At 42.4% G+C, this 12559-nt stretch overlaps 1 protein-coding gene across 1 annotated transcript in view; it reads left to right on the top strand.

Moving 5' to 3' along the window:
* Positions 1-12559, top strand: part of COG6 (component of oligomeric golgi complex 6) — a 51396-nt gene that overhangs the window by 5961 nt on the left and 32876 nt on the right. Inside the window, exons 2-4 of the mRNA XM_015411003.1 lie at positions 6680-6823; positions 8501-8572; positions 11942-12000. Of these exons, the coding sequence (XP_015266489.1) occupies positions 6680-6823; positions 8501-8572; positions 11942-12000 (275 nt within the window). The remainder of the gene's footprint in view (positions 1-6679; positions 6824-8500; positions 8573-11941; positions 12001-12559) is intronic.

Genomic DNA, 12559 nt, shown 5'->3' with positions numbered 1-12559 from the left:
CAGTCTAGAAAGTTTTGAATGCTTTGCCTGTCCGTTCCTTTAGTGTCGTAAAGCGATTTATAGAATGCTTCTAAAATTCTAATGATTTCCTCTGAGTCAGAGCTAATCTTTCCAGTCTTGTCTTTAAGACTGTGAATAAAACGATTTTCCCGTTGTTTCTTGAGTTTCCATGTTAGATACCTTAACTTTCTAGGGGACTGTAAAGTAGATGATTGGCGCAGGTGAAATTCCGATTTTTTAATACTAAGAGCATCTAAGGCTTCTAGTTGTTTCCTTGTATTTTGCAGGAGTTTATAGATTTTTCTACTACAGGTACGTTTATGATTTTGTTCTAATTCTTGAATTTTTTGCATAAGCTCTGATCTGACTTTCTTTTTGTTCTTTTTACAGAAGGCAAGGAGAGCTATACATTTGCCCCTAATTACCGCTTTGGAGGCTTCCCAAAGTGTACTTTTGGATATATTACCTTTATCATTTAGTTTAAAATATTCTTGGATGTGTTCCTGTATGTCTGATTTTGCCACATTGTCAAATAAAAGCATTTTATTCAGTTTCCAAAAGTGTGAACTCCACGTCTTTTTTGAAAACTGTAATGTACATTGTACTGGTGCATGATCGGACCAAATTTGACTGCTTATTTCAGATGCAAGGCAGGCTTGTAAGAGATCTTGAGAAATTAGCACGTAGTCTATTCTGGCATGCATGTTGTATTTATGAGAGTAAAAAGTGTAATCTTTAACTTGAGGATGCTGATTTCTCCAGATATCAATTAATCCTACTGTCTCCAATATATTTTTAAGTTGCGTTTGGGAGTTACGTTTAACCCATTTACCTGAGGATTTGTCCAATTGCTCATCCATTATAAGATTAAGGTCACCCCCCACTATAATCGAACCGCTATGGAAAAGGTGTAGTTTAGTAAAACATTGAGAAAGAAAATTGATCTGGTTGGAATTTGGGCCATAGATGGCCGCTAGTGTGGCAGGCTTCTCATTTAACGTTCCTTTCAGAAAAATGTATCGCCCATCCGTATCTATTACAGATTGGTCCACCTTAAAATTTGTGGTTCTGGAGATTAAAATAGCGACGCCTCTAGATTTGTTCGAACCATGAGCCAAATATTGGTCAGAGAACCAAGATAAAGGGAGGGCTTTGTCTCCGTCCTTCAGAAATGTTTCCTGAAGGAATGCTATGTTGATCCTTTGCTTTTTCAACTCTTGTGCTATACGTTTAGCTTTAATTTTGGAGTTTAAGCCTCTACAGTTTAGAGATAGGACCTTTAATTCTGTCATTTTGTTATAAAAGGTAAGCTAAAATTAGACACCGCCAACACATTGAAACTATCTTTCATGTTGCCAAAGCAATAGGTATGAAAATGTATAGTCACTGTTATGAAAGAGAACACTGTCACCGCTTTGGTAAGATTACAGGACTCTGAATCCCCAATTAACCCAACATTGTACATTACTATGCTAAACTTGAATAGAGGTAAACATGCTAAGTAGCCTTCAGCAAGGTGATTAACAAATGATCCTATGTTTACTAGGAATAAAACTTTTTTAATTTTGAGCATTCCCTTATTGCTTGAAGAGAAACCGCTCTGTAGTCCGCTGCAACCTGGAAAACCTTTGAGTAGATAGTTTGAAACTGACATGCAACCAATTCTGAGAACCGTCCACAAACCTTCCGCCCCCCCTCCCCCTCCCCCCCAGTAACCTCCTGGTGAGGTAGAGACCCCCCCCACCCCCGTAGGAATGAAAATCGAGGTTACATTCCAATATACCCATAACCAAACAGTAGACATATGAGGGGTATTTCACCAAGTCCCTCGATCCCCCCCTCCCCCGCCAAATGAGAAAAATATAACCCTAGTGAACCAACCCATTAGCTGAGGTAAACACAACATTGCAATAGCATATACGATGCCATAAAAGAAAAGAAAAACCTTTTGTTAACCTACATTTGAATACTATTATAGCTTTTGTCAAACAATAAACACACAATCCAACTTGCTGAGAAATAAAGAGTGGCGTTGAGAGCTCAAGACTCAGTCCGTTGCCTGGCATGAACTCTGCTCCATTTAAAAGGAGTGGCTTGACTCTCTCTCTTTCTTTTACCACTGAGAGCTGCCTCCAAATCCATTTCATCCTCCTGAGGAGATTTGGGAACCTGCAGACCCAAGTCGTGAAGTAAGTCTTCGCCCGAGGGTAAATCAGTTGCTTCAAAAGTTTTTCCATGTGATCTAACTTGAAGGGCTCCTGAGAGTGCCCATCTATAACGCACTTGAGCCTCCATTAAGCATTTTGTAATAGGCTTAAGTGTTCTTCTTATTTGCAGCACCTCTGAGGGCAAATCAGGGAAAACCAGAATATTGAATTCTCCAAACATCAGAAAGCGCTTTTCCTTTGCTGCTTTGAGTACAGCATTTTTTTTACTTATATCTATAAATTCAACTAAGACATCTCTCGGACCTTTGCGCTTGTCCGCAGAGATGGAGCCCAACCGAAATGCCTTTGAGAGTAACGGTGCATTTTCCTTTTCAAGGACTGCTATTGTTGAAAGCCAGTTAGGGATGAAAGTTAACAGATCTTCAGTTGGTTCAATATGCTCCGGAAAACCTCGGAATTTGAGGTATTTTTCCTTTGCTCGGTGTTCCAAGGTTAGTATTTTGTCTCTCATCCACAGCTCGTTTGACTGGAGTGAACGTATGTCTTCGTGATTTGCTATTGATGTTTCTAACGCTGTGTCAGCAGTTTGGATTGTATTATTCATGAGAGTTTGTAGCGCCTCAAGCTTTTCCTCCATTGGTTTCATTATATCGTTCATATGACTCAAAATATCTTCTTTGAAAGAGGCAAAAATGTCTCTCAGCTCCGATCTGGTAAAAGGCTCCCGTTCCGCGGCCTCAGCACTTGCCACAGTTGGCATTTTGTTGCCTTTGAAGCTCGGAGCAACTGTCAGACCTGAGGAGAGTTTTGTTTCGGTTTTGCTCGGTGTAAATCTTTTTGGGCTGTTTTTAATCGTGGATGGGTCTCCTTGAGGCTTTCCCATTACCTTTCAGCGGGTAGATTCGTTTTTTCGCATGAGAGGTTTGACGGGGGAAGAGGGATTCTCAGGAGCTCAGCTACTCAGCGTCCGCCATTTACTGAGCCGACGCCCCGCCCCCTCACATCTAAAGAAATGAACTGTCATCTACCATGTACTCTGAGCCGGCTCTGGCTGGGAGGTCGGGGTAAAAATTTGATAAATAAATACCAAAGCTTAAAGTGGAATAAAATGTTGTCACTCTTTTTGGTGCCACAAGATTCTTCCTTTTTTCAGTCCTTGAACTACTGACTCGTTCAATTGATTTTTGTATTTATAGCACCCCAAGAATCACTTCCTGAATGTACCCATCCTTTTTGTGGTTCTTCTTTCTCAGCACTGAATTAATTTGCTCTGCAAATAATTTATCCTGTCCTTGCTTCTGAAGCAAGTGGGTGTCTTAGTTGGTCTGACCAGAACCGTTGTCACTTTTTAAATTTTATGTAATTGCACTGTCCGCTGTATTTTTCCTCCCTAACCTAATCTGTCTCTATCTAGTGGCTACCCACTACATGCATCTAACAAAACTGGCTCTAGACCAAGACGTCAAGAATGCAGGAATAAAATTCATTCTTTAAATATTTACTATTGTTTACTTAATCTCACAGTGGATTTGGTTACACCTGTTAACGGATAACTCCAACTGCAAACCTAATCCATAACATGTACAATCTAGAGATGGTTATTGGGAGGGAGGGGAAGCTAGTGGACACCAGTAGGTCTTTTTTAGTGGTTATTCCCCAAGAGCCAATGTGGTATAGTGGCTGGAGTGCTGGACTGGAAGATGTGAGTTCAATTTTTTACTAGGGCCCAGGGCTATTTTGGGGCAGGAACGCACAGGAACGGAGTTCCGGCTGGCCCCTGAGTTGACCACGCCCAGCAGGCTCATTAGCATAATAGGCTACACCTAACAGCAGACACTCATTAGGATTGGCTACATGACGGGTGTGTGGCCTAACATGCAAAGAAGTTCCTGCTACAAAAAAGCCCAGAGTTTTGACAACAAAGTAAACAGAATAAGAAGCAAAAGGTGGGTGTGGCTGGATGACCACACTTCTGGTAACATGGGGTGTATGCTAATGAGCTGTACTGTCAGGGGTGTGGCTTAATATGCTAATGAGTTTCTGATGTTGGGTGTGGCCTATTATGCTAATGAGTTCCTGCTGGGCTTTTTCTACAAAAAGAGCCCTGCTAGGGCCAATAACTTTCTTTCTTAGCCTAATTTACTTTACAGGTTGGTGTTAAATCTGACAAAATAAATCAATACCTTTGCCAGTTATCCTTAGACTGCTGGTTCACACATGCATGAACCTTACTTAACGACTGTGGGGAAAGCGTTTGATGTGATGTGGGTAGATATCGAAGCTCTATCTGTGGTATGTCCTCATGGCCCATTTACGCATTGCAGACGTCAAGTGTTGACAATCCACTTGTCCAGATGCTGCAAAATTTAATAATTAGCTAATCCACCCTGTTATACAGTTATGATCAAGGCCATTAATCACATCAAATAGCAAAGGTACTGACAGATGAAGTGAAGAGGAGGCAGGCCATGAATCTCCATAAATTCTGTCCACATTCTCAGATTCTGCAGCCTAAGAGGTTGTCAGAAGTGACCATCAGGGATCTCGGAGCATTCATAGTGTTTGTAGCTTTCTATGGTTTGACTTGGTCATTTATTTGTGCCATTACAGTACCACAGATGGGTGGGTCAGTGCTATATTTCTAATCCTGCCTATCTGAGAGAGAATATTGTTACTATTTATGTATTTAGAAAATTTGTGTGCCGCCTCACCGAAACAAGAGGCAGCTCACAGTTAAAGCAATAAAACAAAACCAAGCGTGACAGTAAAGCCACATCAGTAAAAACCAATCAATGAAACAAGCTAAGTCCATAAAATAAATTAAGACCAAGTCAAGTAAAAAGGCCAGCGAAATAGTAGAAAAGAGCAAGAGTCCAGTAGCACCTTAAAGAACAAAATTTGTGGAAGAGTATGAGCTTTCATAAGTCACTGCTCACCTCTGAAGATATCTGAAGTGAGCAGCGACTCACGACCCTGACCCAAGTTTTCTTAGTCTTTAAGGTGCTACTGGACTCTTGCACTTCTCTGCTGCTACAGACAGACTAACACGGCCACCCATCTTGATCTATCACCAATGAAATAGGTAGTAAAAACAAATCATGGCACAACCCCCCCCTCAAAATGTCTATATTTCCTCCAAAACTATAGGCAATATTTTGTTACTTTCTTTTTCTCTAGGTTTGTTGAAGAAAATCTGTGGAGAGGGAGGGAAACTGGTGGCTGAATGAAGTTCTCAGAAAGGATGCTTTTATTGGACCAGAATGCATTGTTGAATTATAGGACAGTTTTTGTAGGCATATAAAGCCATTCCTGAGAGGAAGTGTCCAGGACAACAGCAATAAAATTATTAAAACATTTTCCCCCTGTTAATCATTTTGCCAAAGAGCACTGTAGAGTCTCCAAAGTCACTTATGTCTTGCCTGCTTCTGCTCACGCAGCTGCAATTGGACATCTGCATTATAGTGCCATGGATACCAAAAAGACAAATAAGTGGGTTCTAGAGCAATAAAGCCTAAACTCTCCATGGAAGCTAAAATGTCTGAACTGAGGCTATTGTACTTCAGTCACATTATGAGAAGACGAGTCACTGGAAAAGGCAACAATGCTAGGAAAAGTTGAAGGCAGCAGGAAAAGAGGAGGACCCACCATGAGATGGATCGACTCAGTCAAGGAAGCCGTGGCCTTCAGTTTGCAGGACCTGAGCAAGGCTCAGTCAGTCATAACTAGTTGCATGCAGCTAGAGATGGATCAATGCCCTGGGATCAGTCTATATTTCTCAGGCTATCGTCTGTGTTTGCAAGTAATTGAGTTGATTTTTTTTTTAATCACTCATAGTTTTTGGCGTGTTTACATCCAGTTCAGTGGAATAGATTTTACAATGAGTTATAAGAAGGGCTCGCACTGAAAACACTATAGTATCTGAAGATACATTCCGTCTCCTTTGGTGTGTCTTTTTGAAAGTTAAATGTATGTGTATCTTGTCAGTAGTCTTCATTATAGTATGTCATGCCTTAGGCAGTTTTTTATTGCATTTTATTTATCTTGCTTTTAGTTTCAGAGCAAATGACACATTCCAGTGGCCATGGGATGCCATTTTAGAGGGAAATTTAGGTGTTTAAAAATTGCTATGAGAGCCAGATCCCTTCCGTGTACCTTCTCAAGTGCTGAAAACTTGGAAAGGCAGTCGGGGTGGGGGGGGGAACAGGGTGCTGCTGCAGTGTGGACCTGCCAGGATCTGGCCCTTGTGGCAATTTTTAAAGGGTCACATTTCCCTCTAAAACGGTTTCAGTGGCCATGGACTTGTAGCCACCATAATGTGTTATTTGCCTCTTAGTCAACCTAGTCCTACTGCATTGTTTATTGGAGGAACTTGTTGTCTGACTGAATTATTTTCATAGTTTGCAATCCACCTTGAGTCTTAGTGATGAAGATGGGCTATAAATGAAGTTAATAACAACAACAGCAACAACAAGAACAATAATAATAATAATGTATTTTTGTGGTCTTTACAGGAAATGTTAGAAGCGCTCAAGGCTCTTTCAGTCTTTTTTGTAGAAAACAGTTTGCGTACAAGAAGAAATTTGCGTGGGGATATTGAACACCGCAGCTTAGCCATAAATGAAGAATTTGTCTGCATTTTCAAGCAAGTGAAGGAGGTATTCTATCTAATTAATTAGCACCACATGTCCAGTAATTCTAAAACAAATCTGTGTTCTCAAGGCAAATTAGCTTTGTACAGACTACGATTTAGAGTGTTGTGTCTGTGGCTATATTTTATTGTGTAATTCCCCCCCCCCCCGTTGTGTGAAACATTGCCAGGGGAGACTGATACACTCAGAAACTTGTCAGGTAGAATTAACACATATTGTCTGTCAAGCAAAACAACACATAACTTAGTAGATACATTAATCTGTATAACATTTACAAGACAAATAGTGAATTTAAGTTAAAAGACAAATGGTAAGAATCACATACGTCTGGCTAGGAAAATTCACTCATTTTTGGACAACAGCTGATGTAGCTACACTGATCCATGCTATTGCAACCTCAAGACTAGACTGCAAAATGCTACAGATTGGAGCCAAACCTTCCACGAATGGAGTGAGTTTTGTACACTAGCTCCAGAGATGAAACAGAGATGCAGACATGTGCCATGATGATCCTCTAATGAGGACAGGAGTCCATAGGCCTACCCATACCTTGTAACTGGCACTGTGTTTTGGGGTGGGGGGAGGTGTTGCTAGTACAATATTGCCCAGGCTTTTTTCTGACTGCAGCTGTCCATCTCTGAAACAGGGAACCGCATGAAAGTCAGTTGTTTGGCTCAGCTTTCCATTTTTCTCCTCCCTGCACATGGTGCAAAGAAGAAGCTGGGGGGTGGGGGATGTGGAGGAGGTATCCTGATCATAGCTATTGTTATTCCAAATGTTAAAAAGCAAGACTTGCTGAAGCAACAGTTGACTATTACATCAATCCTCCTAGAGATCTGACTGCTTTAAGAACATAAGAGAAGCCAATGTTGGATCAGGCCAAAGGCCCATCCAGTCCAACTCTCTGTCACACAGTGGCCAAAAATACCAGGTGCCATCAGGATGTCCAGCAGTGGGGCCAGGACACTAGAAGCCCTCCCACTGTCCGTCCCCCCCAAGCACCAAGAATACAGAGCATCACTTGCCTCAGCCTGAGAGTTCCTAACTGGCCTAAGAGCCAGTTTGGTCTAGTGGTTAAGTGTGTGGACTCTAATCTGGGAGAACCCTGTTTGATTCCCCACTCCTCCAATTGCACCTGCTGATGTGACCTTGGGTCAGTTGCAAGCTCTGGCACAGCTGTTCCTGAAAGAGCAGTTTGTGTTAGAGTTCTCTCAGCCCCACCCACCTCACAGGGTGTCTGTTGTGAGAAGGGGAAGGAGTTTGTAAGCCGCTCTGGGACTCCAAGTGAAGGGCGGGGTATAAATCCAATCTCTTCTCTTCTTCTATGTATACCTTGTGATTAATAGCCACTGACGGACTTCTGCTCCATATGCTTATCTACTTCCCTCTTGAAGCTGTCCATGCTTGTAGCAACCACCACCTCCTTACTTACATGCCACAGAAAAGCCTGGATGCTTAAATTCGAGCCTCTGTTTGTGTATGCACAATCAGTTTTTCAGGGTTTGACAACGGGTGTAACAAATAATGTCTGATACCTTTGGGAATACTCTGTGTAGGTATACTTCATCAGATAGGTCTTGTATTTCAGAAGATGAGGCAGGGAGATGATGCAGAATAGCTGATTGTTCGTAAGTTAGCATTTTGAGCCACTAAGAACCAATGTCTGTTTCTGTACATTTTCAGGAGCTTGAAAGCATTAATGAAGATGTGCAGATTATGAGTAACTGCTGCCAGGAAATGACCAGTCACCTGAAGGTATCATATAAATGATTTTTGTATTGCTTAATTTTTGCATTTTGAAAATTTTATTTTCTGTTATACAGTATTCAAAGTCTCCTCCTCCTTCCAATATGTACGATTTGGATCTTTTACCCGCAAAATGTATAAGAATTATGATCTCAAAGTTTAAACAAAATTAAAAATATGACACCATTGTCCGAACACCATTGTTAACTTTTTGGCTTTGATTCAAGCCATAATGTCTTGATGGAAATAGATCTGAATCTGATTCCTGAAAAGATAGATGGGAGAAGGACTCGCAGGGGAACTTTTCAGATAAGCGGTGGAACTGTGTGTGTAAAGAGCCAATTAAAGATCTGGCTGATGTAGGTCTTAGAGAAAAGTATCACAAGAGTTTGTACCACACTGCTGTGAAATTAAGAAATATTTATAGACAAGTCTTGGATGTTTCTTTGAGGTGTGAGAGGGGAGAGGATTTCCCCCCCCCCTCAAGCTGGAATATATTAAAAAAGCTGATTTAGTATGATGTTGCTAGATATAAGCTTAGAATTGACCTTTTAGCCACTTTGTTAAAATATCTAAGGAAAGAGATTAAGAGATCAATCCTAAACAGATCTACTCAGAATCCTACTCAGGACTATTCCATGGAGCTTACTCCCAGGAAAGTATTTTTAGGATTGCCCTGTAAGAACATGAACATTTACAATGCAATCCAAAGAGCACTTTCCTGGGAGTAAACTGCATTAAGTAAATCTATGTAGAATTCTAACTAGACCTGTTTAGGATTGCTTTCTTAGTTAATAATGGATTACAACACACATTCTAGTTGCAGTGTTTTGGAAACATCCCAGTTTGGGCACAGTAATCCATGTGGATACAATAAGGTTACGTAAAAATTGGCAGCTGATGCTAATGTGTAACCTATATGTACGGGAAGGTAATTTAATTTAGCAGAAGTTTCTAGCACATTAGTGTTTTATGGATTTTCGGGAAAGGATAATGGCTAAGGAAAATTTGAAGGTTGGATTTCTGTCTTTAATGTGATGATATATGTCCTTCTGTCTCTGCCATTTAAGGTCTGTAATTTTTCTGGTTTTTTATTTTAGAAGAAGAAGAGATTGGATTTATACCCCGCCCTTCACTTGGAGTCTCAGAGCGTCTTACAAACTCCTTTCCCTTCCCCTCCCCACAACAGACACCCTGTGAGGTGGGTGGGGCTGAGAGAACTCTGACACAAACTGCTATTTCAGGAACAGTTGTGCCAGAGCTTGTGACTGACCCAAGGTCACATGAGCAGGTGCAAGTGGAGGAGTGGGGAATCAAACCCGGTTCTCCCAGATTAGAGTCCACACACTTAACCACTACACCAAACTTGCTTTTAAAAAGGTAAAGATGATATACAGTGCTATAACAATGTAGTCTGAGTGTAGTAGAATGTTGGAAATGTGTATGTGTTTACAAAATTATTCTCCATACATAGTGACCAGAGTAGGATCCTGCCTAAAATTTCCAGGGACAGAAAGATTTCCTCCCACAGAAGGGTAGCTTGCCCAGCTTCCTGCTGCATGCCAAAATGCACCCAAAGTACTACACCTGGAACAACTGGTGTGTGTGGAGTTTTGCTGCAGGAGGGAGGAATCGGGAAATTGCCCCACTCCCTTTTGCATACTGGTGTTGTGGTTAAGTGCGCGGATTCTAGTCTGGGAGAACTGGGTTTGATTCCCCACTCCTCCACTTGCACCTGGCTGGATGACCTTGGGTAAGCCATAGCTCTGATAAGAGCTGTCCTTGAAAAAGAGCAGTTTCTGTCAGAGCTCTCTCAGCCCCACCTACCTCACAGGGTGTCTGTTGTGGGGAGGGGAAGGGAAAGGAGTTTGTAAGCCGCTCCTTTGGGTAGTGAAGGGCGGGGTATGAATCCAATCTCCTCCTCTTCTTCTTCAATAAAACCTATGTCCTTAATAATAATCTTTGTTTAAAAAACTGGAAGAATGTTTTGGAAGTGACAGGCCAGATTTTAGCACACAGAGAAAAGCCCCAGTGGTGGTTTTACTGGATTGTTAAAAACATTAGCAGAAGAATTCAAGGAACATTTATTATGGGAACGATGGTAGATTGCCGGGGGGGGACACACAGCCTTAGCCAAATCTGAGAAGTTCCAATCTAAACCTTCCAGGAAAGAGAGGCTGTAAAAAAGTCTGTATTTTGCACAAATGGAAAAGCGGACATTATTGGTTGATTCCATAGAACGTAGTCATGGAATCTTGTAGTAATAGCTGGACAAAATTTGTGGAGTTCTGGAATAACAAACTATAATAGCTGACAGGTCCTAGGTGATTTGGGGTTCTCCCCCCCCCCACAGTGTGCATTTTTAAGGTATATGTTTTGATTCTGTTGGTGGTGTTAACATAAACCAAAGAGCCTGATGAAAAGACAGGCCTGGGGAAAGGGGGGCAGGGGAAGCCGTGGACAGAGGTGTAATCCTGAGGGAAAGGTAAAGGTTCCCTTGCTCGAAAGCCAGTCGAATCCGACTCTAGGGTTGCGGTGCTCATCTCCGTTTCAAAGCCGAAGAGCCAGCGCTGTCCGAAGACGTTTCCGTGGTCATGTGGCCGGCATGACTAAACACCAAGGCGCACGGAACGCTGCTACCTTCCCACCGAAGTGGTACCTATTTATCCACTTGCAATTTCTCGCTTTCGAACTGCTAGGTTGGCAGGAGCTGGAGCTAGAGACAGGAGCTCACTCTGTCATGCGGCACACTCGGGTCTCGAACTGCTGAACTACTGACCTTCCACAGCCTGCAGTTCAGCGTCTTAACCACTTGAGCCACCGCAGCTCCTTAATCCTGAGGGAAGGAGGGGGTAAAAAAGGAACAGGAGAGAAGCAAAGGGAAGGTGGGTCTGAGGGCTGTTGCTAAGACTGAAGAAGTAAGTGTGTTTTAGTTCTTTCGAAACCAGGGCAGCAGAGGGCTGGGAAGTTGTGAGTAGGATATGCTAGGAGAGGAGCGGGAATGCCTTGTAGGGTTTAGGGATGTGGGAGAGGTTGTTCCATGGGGTGAGTCAGTGAGATAGGGGATCTTGGAGGGTGAAGGGATTGAGGGAAAGGGGGCTGGCAAGAAGACGGGAGAGGGGCCATGGCAGGGAGAGGCGGCACAGTTTGAAGACACATTGTGCAGTAATTCAGTCTCTAGGATCAAGACTCCAATTGGATTCTGCATTTCTGCTGGGTAAGGAAAAGGAATGTTTAATTACTTCTAAAACAGAACCGCTTCCGTCTGCTTCGCCATGTTTAAATGGCGTTTAATTACATTGAAATTAGAACAGTGTAAACCATACCTTGAGGCGGTTTGAGTGCTTTAGTTTTAATCAATCTGATTTCGTGTTCCAGGCAGCCAAAGAGCAAACCCAGGACTTAATAGTCAAGACAACTAAGCTTCAAGCAGAGGGGTATGTATTTATTTTTACTTAAAAACGACAGGGGCTTTAAGGGTTCTGCTACTCTGGGCTAATTCACACGGCGCTTGCTTGTTCAGCTGCTCCTCATGTATGAGGGCAGGTAGCAGTGTGAGGTAAGACGGCGAGTTGTCGGCTTGGCTGTGCTGGAGCGTTTCAACAGACTGGAGGCCTTCTGCCCACAGCACACAAGTTTCTTTCCTCTCCCCCTCCACTCCAGCCCAGCATGCTCAGGAGACGCTCTGGGCTGCCCCCGGGAGGAGGGCAAGAACATTGCACTCTGTGGGCGGAAGCCCGTCCATCCTGTTGGTCCCAGCTTACCCTATCCTACAAATCAGTTCTTCTTTATTGCTGAATCTTAACATTTTTGGACAAAATACGTTGCATGACAGTAAGTCAGATGTCCATATAGCTCTGAAAACTTGATGTGGCCTCCTATACGTGCCTGAGATGGTTATGTTTGTTCCAGCACAAGTATGTAAAACGTGTCTTGCAATCATTATGATTGTAGGTGTCCACAGATCTTTTAGGGTTGAGGGTGTACAGTCCCTAG

Source organism: Gekko japonicus, unplaced genomic scaffold (genome assembly GCF_001447785.1).
Source record: "Gekko japonicus isolate JY-2015 unplaced genomic scaffold, Gekko_japonicus_V1.1 scaffold428, whole genome shotgun sequence".
Taxonomy (NCBI): domain Eukaryota; kingdom Metazoa; phylum Chordata; class Lepidosauria; order Squamata; family Gekkonidae; genus Gekko; species Gekko japonicus.
The sequence above is the reverse complement of the archived record's forward strand: the minus strand, read 5'-3'. Positions and strand labels throughout refer to the sequence as shown.